At 44.2% G+C, this 12,997-nt stretch overlaps 1 protein-coding gene across 7 annotated transcripts in view; it reads left to right on the top strand.

The window, feature by feature from the left end:
* Positions 1-12,997, top strand: part of LOC139378420 (MICOS complex subunit MIC19-like) — a 120,280-nt gene that overhangs the window by 30,003 nt on the left and 77,280 nt on the right. For all 7 annotated transcript variants that reach the window (XM_071120581.1, XM_071120577.1, XM_071120576.1 and 4 more), the window contains exon 5: positions 3,592-3,772. In XM_071120581.1, the coding sequence (XP_070976682.1) occupies positions 3,592-3,772 (181 nt within the window). The remainder of the gene's footprint in view (positions 1-3,591; positions 3,773-12,997) is intronic.

Here is a 12,997-nt window from a genome sequence, read left to right as displayed (position 1 = left end):
TACTGTATGTTCATGCCCTCAACCTTCAGACTGACTGAACATCTGTCAATAGTTTTTTTAAGGACTCGTTAAGGACTCGTTAAGGACTCGCCATAACATTTGTGACTGCAATTTATTTTTCCTACTTTTTACTATATCACCAAAAGTGAAGTACTTCTTGTTCAAGGTCACTTTCAACATGCTGAAAGCAGAGTGTTGTGTTTTGGGTGCCTCTCTGGAGTGGCTGAGGAGCACATGCAGTCCTCTCCAAAGTGATGATACCCCTCAATAACCTTCTTTTACACACCCTCGCCCTATTTCAAGTATCAAACCACTGAGCCATCAAAAAACACACCCAGCCCCAAACAGCCAATCTCCCAGTTCTTTAACCAAAGATTATAGTCTCTCTATCTCCACATGTGGAGGGGGGAAGGCATCCACCTATTCCCAGGAAGATGATTCCTTCCTTACACACACACACACACACACACACTTTCTCTCTTGCCAGTCTTCCACAGCGAATGAAAAATGTGTCCAATATCCCTAGACGGACAATAATGATCAGAAAGCAATAGAGGTGAGGTGGATAGATAGCACCTTGCCCTGCGATAGCCGTTTTGCTTGGGTTTGCACTTGTTAAGGGTGTGTGCGTGGGTTTTAAAGGTTTTGCTTTGCTGCTGTTTCTCAGCAAGGCCCTCCCATTACTTCTCATTGTTACGGTGTGGACTTTTCGTCTATTGTCTGAGTTGCTCTGTTGTTGGCCAGGGCTAATGGTTGATCACTATCGGACCACCCATCTAGCTGTGATTTCTAGCCTTCCTGTTACTGTTTCAGCCATAGAATAGTTGAAGTTCTATTTTAGAGCGTAGGTTAACGTAGTTGATTTGATATATTTCCTCAGTCAGTATTGTAGGCTAATTACACCCACATTTCTCCTCAGTGGTTCAGTGTGTCTTTACTTCACTTCCAGTGCCTTCGGAAAGTATTCAGACCCTTTGTTCCACATTTTGTTACAGCCTTATTCTAAAATTGATGAGGAAAAATTATGTAATCAATCTACACACAATCCCCCATAATGACAAAGTGAAAACCGTATTATTATTTTTTTGCAAATGTATTAAAACAGAAATACCTTATTTATAAGGTATGAGACTTGAAATTGAGCTCAGGTGCATCCTGTTTCCATTGAACATCCTTGATGTTTCTACAACTTGATTGGAGTCTGTGGTAAATTAACTTGATTTGGAAAGGCACACACCTGTCTATATAAGGTCCCACAGTTGACTGTACATGTCAGAGCAAAGACCATGCCATGAGGTCAAAGGAATTGTCCGTAGAGCTCCGAGACAGGATTGTGTCGAGGAACAGATCTGGGGAAGGGTACCAGTACATTACTGCATTATTGAAGGTCACCAAGAACACAGGGGCCTCCATCATTCGTAAGTGGAAGAAGTTTGGAACCACCAAGACTCTTCCTAGATCTGGCCGCCCGGCCAAACTGAGCAATCGGGGAGAAGGGCCTTGGTCAGGGAGGAGACCAACAACCCAATGGTCACTCTGACCGAGCTCCAGAGTTCCTCTGTGGAGATGGCAGAACCTTCCAGAAAGACAACCATCTCTGCAGCACTCCATCAATCAGGCCTTTATGGTAGAGTTGCCAGACGGAAGCCCCTCCTTAGTAAAAGGAACATGACAGCCCACTCCAGAGCGCTCAGGACCTTAGACTTGGGCAAAGGTTCACCTTCCAACCGGACAATGACCTTAAGCACACAGCCAACACAACTCAGGAGTGGCCTTAGGACAAGTCTCTGAATGTTCTTGAGTGGCCCAGCCAGAGCCCGGACTTGAACACGATCGAACATCTCTGGAGAGACCTGAAAATATCTGTGCAGCAACACTCCCCATCCAGCCTGACAGAGCTTGAGAGGATCTGCAGAGAAGAATGGGAGAAACTCCCCAAATACAGATGTCCCAAGCTTGTAGCGTCATACCCAAGAAGACTCAGGCTGTAATTGCTGCCAAATGTGCTTCAAGAAGTACTGACTAAAGGGTCTGAATACTTGTGTAAATTATTTATTTTTTAATACATTTGCATAAATGTCCCCCAAAAAGGTTTTACTTTGTCATTATGAGGTATTGTGTGTAGATTGATGAGGGGAAAAATCTATGTAATACATTTTAGAATAAGGCTGTTACCTAACAAAATGTGGAAAAAGTCAAGGGGTCTGAATACTTTATGAATGCACTGTATATTAGGCTGGCGTGTTTGATTCTAAACAGAGGAACAGTTTGGATCTCACTGTTCAGGGACCTTCCTTCACCAATCACACCAGCGCAGTGTAGCGATGAACGTGTTGCCAGGCAACTATAAGAATCTAATGCCTAGTGACGCTTCAAAAAGTTGCATCGTTCCAACTGCCTGGTGGGAAGTGTGTGCAGGTTTACCAGCTCAAAATAACACTGCACTCTTCCTATGTAAATATGTCCGGGGGGGTTTTCGCAGGAAAGTGTCACGTCTAAATTAATCTCCAAACTTAGGGCTTTGAGGCATTTCAAAGCAAAGCCAAACTTGGTTAGAAAAACCTACTGCGTCATAGCTTTCAAACTTCAATTGATCATCTTCTGACACCTTTCTTTTTACCCTTTGTCATTTTCAAGTCTTCAATGTCGCCCTCTTTCTGCCAGCTGGCGAACCACAAGACCAGCTTGTGGATTTAAAGGGGAATAACGGCAAAATGTGCCTGTTCCTAAACCCCTCTGACTCATTGGACTGTCTGTCAAAGTGCTCACCTCTTTCACTCAGGGAGAGTGAGGTAGAGCTACGTCACGTGGTTATACAGCCCCTCCCACTCACTGATAGAACTTTGTGGAATAACGCAAATCTACAAGAAAACATGTACGTTCTGTCACAGCTAAAATAGTACATTCGGGAAGTCCAATTGATTATTTGATATGGCATATACAGTACATTTTATGTTATGAAGTTGCCTTCTTTTCTGAGATCTCTGCCAAGCAAGGAGGACAGGAGACAACCTAATCCCCGCCTCCCACTTTTACCTTGTAACCCCTTTGGACAGTTCACCTGCCTATCAACACTGTCCATTTTCCCTCTGACTGTCGGCTACATCCCTCGTTGCATGGTGTGATCTGATCATTACGGCAAAGTACATCTACTAAAATGAGAGGGAAAGACTAGTGAGTGTTCACCATAACGTCCAAGTCATAGGAGGACACGTATGGACTAAAAGGCTCATTTATGGAACTAATGTTTCATTTAGGTGAATAACATAGTTATGGCATCTGGGTGGCCACTACAGAGGACATTTCCTGAGCTCTTATTTAATGTGATACAAATTATTATAGTCCTGACAACTCGTTTAACTCTTCCTGAGATATTCACTTACAAGAAACAATGTGACTATCAAACTCAGCAAAATTATAATTAACAAATTACACACACTACTTTTCAGTTTTCATAAACTTGAGCTGTGTATGTTTGTGTGTATATCGTGTGTGTGTGTGTGTGTGTGTACGTGTCTGCTTGCGTATGCTTATGTGCGTCTGTCCTTTGTCTGTCTAGTGTTGTAAATGTTAACTGTCTGTCTCTGTCAGGCTGGAGGAGGAGAAGGTCCATGCTGCATCCTTTGCTGAGGCTGAGGCCCAGGCCAGTGTGAAGGATGAGGTGGGTCGTATCCTGGAGCTGGAGAGAGCCACGACCCATAATACCCTGACGCAGGCTGTCATGAGGGAGAAGGTCAGCGCTGAGGACGAGAGGCTACGCACCCAGCTTTACGTAAGTCCCTAAACCCTCCAACCGTTTCTCAACCCCCCCCCTTCGTCAATTGGTTTTGTTCCAGTCTCAGCCCAGCACTAACACTGACTTTCACAGTCATCAAGACCAGATGTTGATTAGGTGAATTAAGTGTTTTAGTGCTGGGCTGGAACAAATGCCTGTACACCCACTAGCTAGGAGTTGATGACTGTAATGTCCTTGATGGCAGCTCATTTCCCTCTGTAACCAGGGTGATGATCACTGTGCTCCTCATAGGTGGGACCATCCCATAACCAAAACGGAGATAAGAGATACTAAGATATAGTATTATCTTAGTATCTGTAATACATCTTGTTCTAATGCTATACCGTACTCCACTGAAACATGAGGACTGTGTAGTATTATCTTAGTATCTGTAAAACATCTTGTTCTAATGCTATACCGTACTCCACTGAAACATGAGGACTATATAGTATTATCTTAGTATCTGTAAAACATCTTGTTCTAATGCTATACCGTACTCCACTGAAACATGAGGACCAAATAGTATTATCTTAGTATCTGTAAAACATCTTGTTCTGTTGGGCATCCTAATGCTATACCGTACTCCACTGAAACATGAGGACTATATAGTATTATCTTAGTATCTGTAATACATCTTGTTCTAATGCTATACCGTACTCCACTGAAACATGAGGACTATATAGTATTATCTTAGTATCTGTAATACATCTTGTTCTAATGCTATACCGTACTCCACTGAAACATGAGGACTATATAGTATTATCTTAGTATCTGTAATACATCTTGTTCTAATGCTATACTGTACTCCACTGAAACATGAGGACTATATAGTATTATCTTAGTATCTGTAAAACATCTTGTTCTGCTGGGCATTCTAATGCTATACCGTACTCCACTGAAACATGAGGACTATATAGTATTATCTTAGTATCTGTAATACATCTTGTTCTAATGCTATACCGTACTCCACTGAAACATGAGGACTATATAGTATTATCTTAGTATCTGTAATACATCTTGTTCTAATGATATACCGTACTCCACTGAAACATGAGGACCAAATAGTATTATCTTAGTATCTGTAAAACATCTTGTTCTGCTGGGCATCCTAATGCTATACCGTACTCCACTGAAACATGAGGACTATATAGTATTATCTTAGTATCTGTAATACATCTTGTTCTGCTGGGCATCCTAATGCTATACCGTACTCCACTGAAACATGAGGACTATATAGTATTATCTTAGTATCTGTAAAACATCTTGTTCTGCTGGGCATCCTAATGCTATACCGTACTCCACTGAAACATGAGGACTATATAGTATTATCTTAGTATCTGTAATACATCTTGTTCTAATGCTATACCGTACTCCACTGAAACATGAGGACTATATAGTATTATCTTAGTATCTGTAAAACATCTTGTTCTGCTGGGCATCCTAATGATATACCGTACTCCACTGAAACATGAGGACTATATAGTATTATCTTAGTATCTGTAAAACATCTTGTTCTAATGCTATACCGTACTCCACTGAAACATGAGGACTATATAGTATTATCTTAGTATCTGTAATACATCTTGTTCTAATGCTATACCGTACTCCACTGAAACATGAGGACTATATAGTATTATCTTAGTATCTGTAATACATCTTGTTCTAATGCTATACCGTACTCCACTGAAACATGAGGACTATATAGTATTATCTTAGTATCTGTAAAACATCTTGTTCTAATGCTATACCGTACTCCACTGAAACATGAGGACTATATAGTATTATCTTAGTATCTGTAAAACATCTTGTTCTGCTGGGCATTCTAATGCTATACCGTACTCCACTGAAACATGAGGACTATATAGTATTATCTTAGTATCTGTAATACATCTTGTTCTAATGCTATACCGTACTCCACTGAAACATGAGGACTATATAGTATTATCTTAGTATCTGTAATACATCTTGTTCTAATGCTATACCGTACTCCACTGAAACATGAGGACTATATAGTATTATCTTAGTATCTGTAATACATCTTGTTCTAATGCTATACCGTACTCCACTGAAACATGAGGACTATATAGTATTATCTTAGTATCTGTAAAACATCTTGTTCTAATGCTATACCGTACTCCACTGAAACATGAGGACTATATAGTATTATCTTAGTATCTGTAATACATCTTGTTCTAATGCTATACCGTACTCCACTGAAACATGAGGACTATATAGTATTATCTTAGTATCTGTAAAACATCTTGTTCTAATGCTATACCGTACTCCACTGAAACATGACCCGTCGGCTACATTTCAACATTTCCCAGTTTTACCACCTTTTAGCTTTTCATCTGCAGATGATATTCCCATTTTGTCTGGATCTTGGAGCTGTGCCCTTCATATAACTTCTGTTGAAACTACTAGCAAATGTCTTGCAGTGCTGTTAATACTCTTCTGAGGACAGGAAGAGGTACAGGAGGTTACAATTTAAATGGCTGCACTGTTAATTGGGCAGTTTAGCAGGAACCAGTCATGTATTTTTGTATTCTAGCTTGAATGCATAGAAATGACACTTCTTTCATATGAAATATTGCTCCCTTCCATCATTGGTTAAACACACACACACACACACACACACACACACACACACACACACACACACACACACACACACACACATCCATATGTGCTAATTGACAGGTCACGACTGGAGCGGTGACACATGTCTCGGGTGTGTGAGCATAGCCGTGAACTGAAGTCTATAGAGCCGTCTGACCTGTGTGACCCCTTACACACACACACACACACGCAATAAGAGCATTTGCATTACACACTAATACAAATGTGTAACAGGACAAATATAAGCACCCGCCAAATGATTGATTATTCTTAGACACACACGAACGAACATACACACACACGCGCGCGCTAGCCCCTCAGAGACCTGAGAAATGAGGGGTTTCACTTCCACCATATCATTGTGATGATCACCACTATATGATTAGGTTAAACTGAAATTGATCTTCCTACAGGGCCCTCTTATATTTCACTGTCCCCTTATTTCCTTTATGATGTTGTGTCTGAGAAAGCCACCCTCATTTTAGAGAGTTATGGCTTTATTTGCTGTAAATAGCCCTTGTAAACATATAGCAAGACCAGCGTCATCCCTGCATTGCCTTGACAGCCAACAGATTCTCTCACAACCAGCGCACACACACACACATGCACAACACGCTCCCCGGAGAACGGGCCCGGTTTACAAACCTACGCTATTGATTATATAGCTCATTTCACACGCTCATTGCTGTAATAGAAAAATGAATCATTTTGGGTGGCCGAGACGCCATGGCGTGCCGCGATTCCACCACGCCGCAGGATGAGTGTATCAGGGATCCCTCGCTCGGAACGACGATCCAATCGAAAAAATTTAAAAGTGAGGGAGGTGGGGAGGAAGAGCGGGGACTCTATACGCCTTCAGCATCTGTGAAGAGAGCTGTTTTGTTCTTTGTCATCTTTAATTTAATGATTTTTTTGGAGGGAAGGAGGGAGGAATAGGACCAGCCATGTATCTCCATGTAAGTGTCTGTCCTCTCTTGGTGCTGTTAAAATAATGTCCGGATAGCTCAGATCAGTCATATGGACTGTAGCCCTGCCAACAACAAGTTGGCATGTGTTTACAACAACAAGTTGGCATGTGTTTACAACAACAAGTTGGCAGGGCTCCAGTTCTGGGGGCCAACGTGTTCCAAAAGATACTACAATGGGGAACGGAAGCAGGGCGGTAGCTCCACCTCCCTCTCTTTGCGAGTTCTGGGCAAGTCTGTGGGCCAAATGTCCCCTCCCCTTCTGAAATTCGCAAGATGTGAACACCTGTGAAATGGTGATTTGTCCAGATGATCAGTGAGGAAAAACCTGCGCTCTGGGTTAAGGTTCAAGGTGAGACATGTCATCTGACAGATGTTAAGTTACCAGTACTGTTACATGCTTCTGTCCACCAGAGAGAACTCTCAGTATACAGCAGTACTGTAGAACGGGTCACAGCAGCGGCAGTCCTTGTAGTACAGGTCACAGCAGTGGCAGTCCTTGTAGTACAGGTCACAGCGGCGGCAGTCCTTGTAGTACAGGTCACAGCAGTGGCAGTCCTTGTAGTACAGGTCACAGCAGTGGCAGTCCTTGTAGTACAGGTCACAGCAGTGGCAGTCCTTGTAGTACAGGTCACAGCAGTGGCAGTCCTTGTAGTACAGGTCACAGCAGCGGCAGTCCTTGTAGTACAGGTCACAGCAGCGGCAGTCCTTGTAGTACAGGTCACAGCAGTGGCAGTCCTTGTAGTACAGGTCACAGCAGCGGCAGTCCTTGTAGTACAGGTCACAGCAGTGGCAGTCCTTGTAGTACAGGTCACAGCAGCGGCAGTCCTTGTAGTACAGGTCACAGCAGTGGCAGTCCTTGTAGTACAGGTCACAGCAGCGGCAGTCCTTGTAGTACAGGTCACAGCGGCGGCAGTCCTTGTAGTACAGGTCACAGCAGTGGCAGTCCTTGTAGTACAGGTCACAGCAGTGGCAGTCCTTGTAGTACAGGTCACAGCGGCGGCAGTCCTTGTAGTACAGGTCACAGCGGTGGCAGTCCTTGTAGTACAGGTCACAGCAGTGGCAGTCCTTGTAGTACAGGTCACAGCAGTGGCAGTCCTTGTAGTACAGGTCACAGCAGTGGCAGTAATACAGAGAGACCGTTTAAAACTATTTTACTGGCTCCAAGGTTAACCCTGGGCCTTTACCATCTTTTAACACGCTCCCCCCAAGAGACTGGAGCTGGGTGTCCCAGGAGACTGGAGCTGGGTGTCCCAGGAGACTGGAGCTGGGTGTCCCAGGAGACTGGAGCTGGGTGTCCCAGGAGACTGGAGCTGGGTGTCCCAGGAGACTGGAGCTGGGTGTTAAAATGAGTGAATGAGTGGGTACATGCAAATTGAGCACACACACTCACAGATATTTGCACACAGACAACATTATTTTTTACACTTCTGTTTCTGTCTCTCTCTCACACTGGAGTAAAGAGCAGAAGAGGAGGGAAAGTCTGTTCTTTTAGCAGAAAGCGTGTGATGATTTCCCTGTTTGAGAATTCATTTAGAGTTCTGGAGTTTAATAGAATCCGAGGGGTTATCACCGAGTCTGCGCCTATTTTACTCATGTAATTGTCAAGGCTGTCAGTCCTCTCATATGCCCGCTGTTCTTTTCAACTGGAAATGGACTTTTCCCTTTAAAAGACAGCCAAGGCGCCCGCCTTCTTCCCTCATTGTCATTTTTCGGTGTTAACTCTGGGACGGCTGTCTCTCTCTCCTCATTGGCTACGTCCCAATTGGCACCATATTCCCTTTCTAGTGCCCTGCTTTTGTCACAAGTAGTGCAGTATAAAGGGAATAGGGTGTCATTTGGGAATCTACCAGTCTCTCTTCAGCCGCCAAGACACTTCCCCAACTGTCTTTGAAGTAGCACAGTGCTTTAAAATGGGGAAAAAATAAGCAGTTTCATTACAGAAGTATGTTCACTCTGACTTCATGATTGATATTCAGAATAATGTACAGACACTCTAAATAATGTATTTCTCTGTAGACATTTTAAATATGAGGTTGGCATAGATACAAGCTACATTTACACATGGAGCACGTGAAACGCTTTGGTGATGACCCCTAACTGTGTATATGTATCGTTCCAACATGGGTCAATCAGTGTGTCACCTTTACATCGCACGGCACGGACACTACGTAACGCGTTTGTAATGGGAAATGTAAAATTGTCGCAAAGGATTTGAAAACGGGCCCTTGGGAGCAGCATGGTTGCTGTACTAAGCCCACGTTGCAGCTTAGATGGTGCTTTCAGAGATGATTTGTGAAGTCATTTGTGAAGTACCACCGCCCTGCACTTAGCAGAGCACATTTATCAAATCAATGCTCTCTGGTCATTGATAAAGCCCAGCTTGATCATTCATGGTGTTCCTATGGAACCACCATTTTACATTCAGCTAGAGCAGTGGTTTTCAACCTGTTATAAACAGTTTTACATTACTTTTCACAATACAAACATCCATCTGTAATATATTTCATCTGCTACATTCACCGATAACATGAGGTCTAAATTTGACCGCTAAGATGTTTAATGTGAAACAATTCTGCCACTATGTGAATGGTGGTCCTCGAGCTTTTGATGGTGATTTGGGGGTCCCTAGAAAGGACAAGGTTGGGAGCCACTGAGCTAGAGGATCCTGTGCTACATTACCGGATAGAGAAGCTTTAAATGTCTTCTCTATAAGCCCACACCACTGCAAGGCTGCAACCCTTACGCTATTGTGGGATTTGGTTCTTAGCAAGCCTGTCCCTGGATCTACAAAAAGTGCTGCTTTGCTATTACAGAAAGTGTATTTTCTTCCCAATTATAAAGAAACACCTTGGTCTTATTGTTAAATCTTGGGAAGAAAATACTGTGCTACAGCGTTACAGCATATAACCAGAGAGAGGCTGGATTTATTCCATGGAGGAATGTCATTGAAACTGGTTGTAAGGGGAGTGATTGGAATACTAGGTGATAGAGGATGAAGAAGGGATGGGAAGAGGAGAGCAGGTGAATAAGATAGTGGTTGAAGAGAAACAGAGTGGATGAAGAGGAGTGCAGGTGAAGAAGAGGATGAAGAGAAACAGAGTGTAGGAAGAGGAGTGCAGGTGAATAAGAGAGGATGAAGAGAAACAGAGTGCAGGAAAAGGAGTGCAGGTGAAGAAGTAAGGACCGGGTATAGAGGCTAGCCTACATAAGCTCTACATAAGTCAGGCTGGAGCGGTAGAAGAAAGCGCTAGTTGTTGTGTTTTCTCTCCTCAGTCTCCTGATTCTACGAGGTATTGATTGGTCTTCTCATCAGGATGCATGTCACGTCGCCACGGCAGCAGGGCCCTATAGAACCCCCGGTACATCACACACAGTGGTAGAGGTGTACTGTGCTCTCATGCTCCCCACGCCATCCTGTAATGGCAACACCGCCATGGCATTAGCCACCAATTACGCGGCCTTCCAGGGGAATTGTCTCGATGGCCATTTAAGCCTGAGTGGACACACACATACACACACAAGGCTGTATAGGCTAGTAGCCTGGATGTTCCTGTTTTATTTCTAACATTGATAGCCATACGCCTTGTGACTAAGAATCATTTATGACTATAGAGTTCTGTGATTTGGAGGTTGACTGGATGTTGACTTCCAAACTCAAAGCATTTGTTGTGTTTTTCTTTAGACCTTTGTGCTGCCTGTATCATATGTTCAACCCACAGTATCTCTACGTAGTCCAGTACACAGACTTGAGGATCTGCGTCAGCGCATAATCACACACCTATACTATTCCCACTAGTCTATACTATTCCCACTAGTCTATACTATTCCCACCAGTCTATACTATTCCCACCAGTCTATACTATTCCCACCAGTCTATACTATTCCCACCAGTCTATACTATTCCCACTAGTCTCTTCAGATCATTTCAATTACCCCCTTCCCCTCTTCTACGACGTTAATAAAGCCCATTCCCCTTCTTCTACGACGTTAATAAAGCCCGTTCCCCCACTTCTACGATGTTAATAAAGCCCGTTCCCCCTCTTCTACGACGTTAATAAAGCCCGTTCCCCCTCTTCTACGACGTTAATAAAGCCCGTTCCCCCTCTTCTACGACGTTAATAAAGCCCGTTCCCCCTCTTCTACGACGTTAATAAAGCCCGTTCCCCCTCTTCTACGACGTTAATAAAGCCCGTTCCCCCTCTTCTACGACGTTAATAAAGCCCGTTCCCCCTCTTCTACGACGTTAATAAAGCCCGTTCCCCCTTCTTCTACGACGTTAATAAAGCCCGTTCTCCCTTCTTCTACGACGTTAATAAAGTCCGTTCCCCCTTCTTCTACGACGTTAATAAAGCCCGTTCCCCCTGCAACGTTAATTAAGCCCGTTCCCCCGGCGACGTTAATAAAGCCCGTTCCCCCTGCGACGTCAATAAACCCTGTTCCCCCCTGCAACGTTAATAAAGCCCGTTCCCCCCTGCGACGTTAATAAAGCCCGTTCCCCCCTGCGACGTTAATAAAGCCCGTTCCCCCTCTTCTACGACGTTAATAAAGCCCGTTCCCCCTCTTCTACGACGTTAATAAAGCCCGTTCCCCCTTCTTCTACGACGTTAATAAAGCCCGTTCCCCCTGCGACGTTAATAAAGCCCATTCCCCCTTCTTCTACGACGTTAATAAAGCCCGTTCCCCCTGCGACGTTAATAAAGCCCATTCCCCCTTCTTCTACGACGTTAATAAAGCCCGTTCCCCCTGCGACGTTAATAAAACCCGTTCCCCCTGCGACGTTAATAAAACCCGTTCCCCATGCGACGTTAATAAAGCCCGTTCCCCCCTGCGACGTTAATAAAGCCCGTTCCCCCTCTTCTACGACGTTAATAAAGCCCGTTCCCCCTCTTCTACGACGTTAATAAAGCCCGTTCCCCCTCTTCTACGACGTTAATAAAGCCCGTTCCCCCTCTTCTACGACGTTAATAAAGCCCGTTCCCCCTTCTACGACGTTAATAAAGCCCGTTCCCCCTGCGACGTTAATAAAGCCCGTTCCCCCTGCGAAGTTAATAAAACCCGTTCCCCCTGCGACGTTAATAAAACCCGTTCCCCCTTCTACGACGTTAATAAAGCCCGTTCCCCCTTCTACAACGTTAATAAAGCCCGTTCCCCCTGCGACGTTAATAAAGCCCGTTCCCCCTTCTACGACGTTAATAAAGCCCGTTCCCCCTGCGACGTTAATAAAGCCCGTTCCCCCTGCGACGTTAATAAAGCCCGTTCCCCCTCTTCTACGACGTTAATAAAGCCCGTTCCCCCTCTTCTACGGCGTTAATAAAGCCTGTTCCCCCTTCTTCTACGACGTTAATAAAGCCCGTTCCCCCTGCGACGTTAATAAAACCCGTTCCCCCTTCTACGACGTTAATAAAGCCCGTTCCCCCTGCGACGTTAATAAAGCCCGTTCCCCCTGCGACGTTAATAAAACCCGTTCCCCCTGCGACGTTAATAAAGCCCGTTCCCCCTCTTCTACGACGTTAATAAAGCCCGTTCCCCCTCTTCTACGACGTTAATAAAGCCCGTTCCCCCTTCTTCTACGACGTTAATAAAGCCCGTTCCCCCCTGCGACGTTAATAAAACCGTTCCCCCCTGCAACGTTAAT

This window comes from Oncorhynchus clarkii, chromosome 21 (genome assembly GCF_045791955.1).
Source record: "Oncorhynchus clarkii lewisi isolate Uvic-CL-2024 chromosome 21, UVic_Ocla_1.0, whole genome shotgun sequence".
Taxonomy (NCBI): Eukaryota; Metazoa; Chordata; class Actinopteri; order Salmoniformes; family Salmonidae; genus Oncorhynchus; species Oncorhynchus clarkii.
This window is presented reverse-complemented; position numbering and strand designations above follow the sequence as displayed.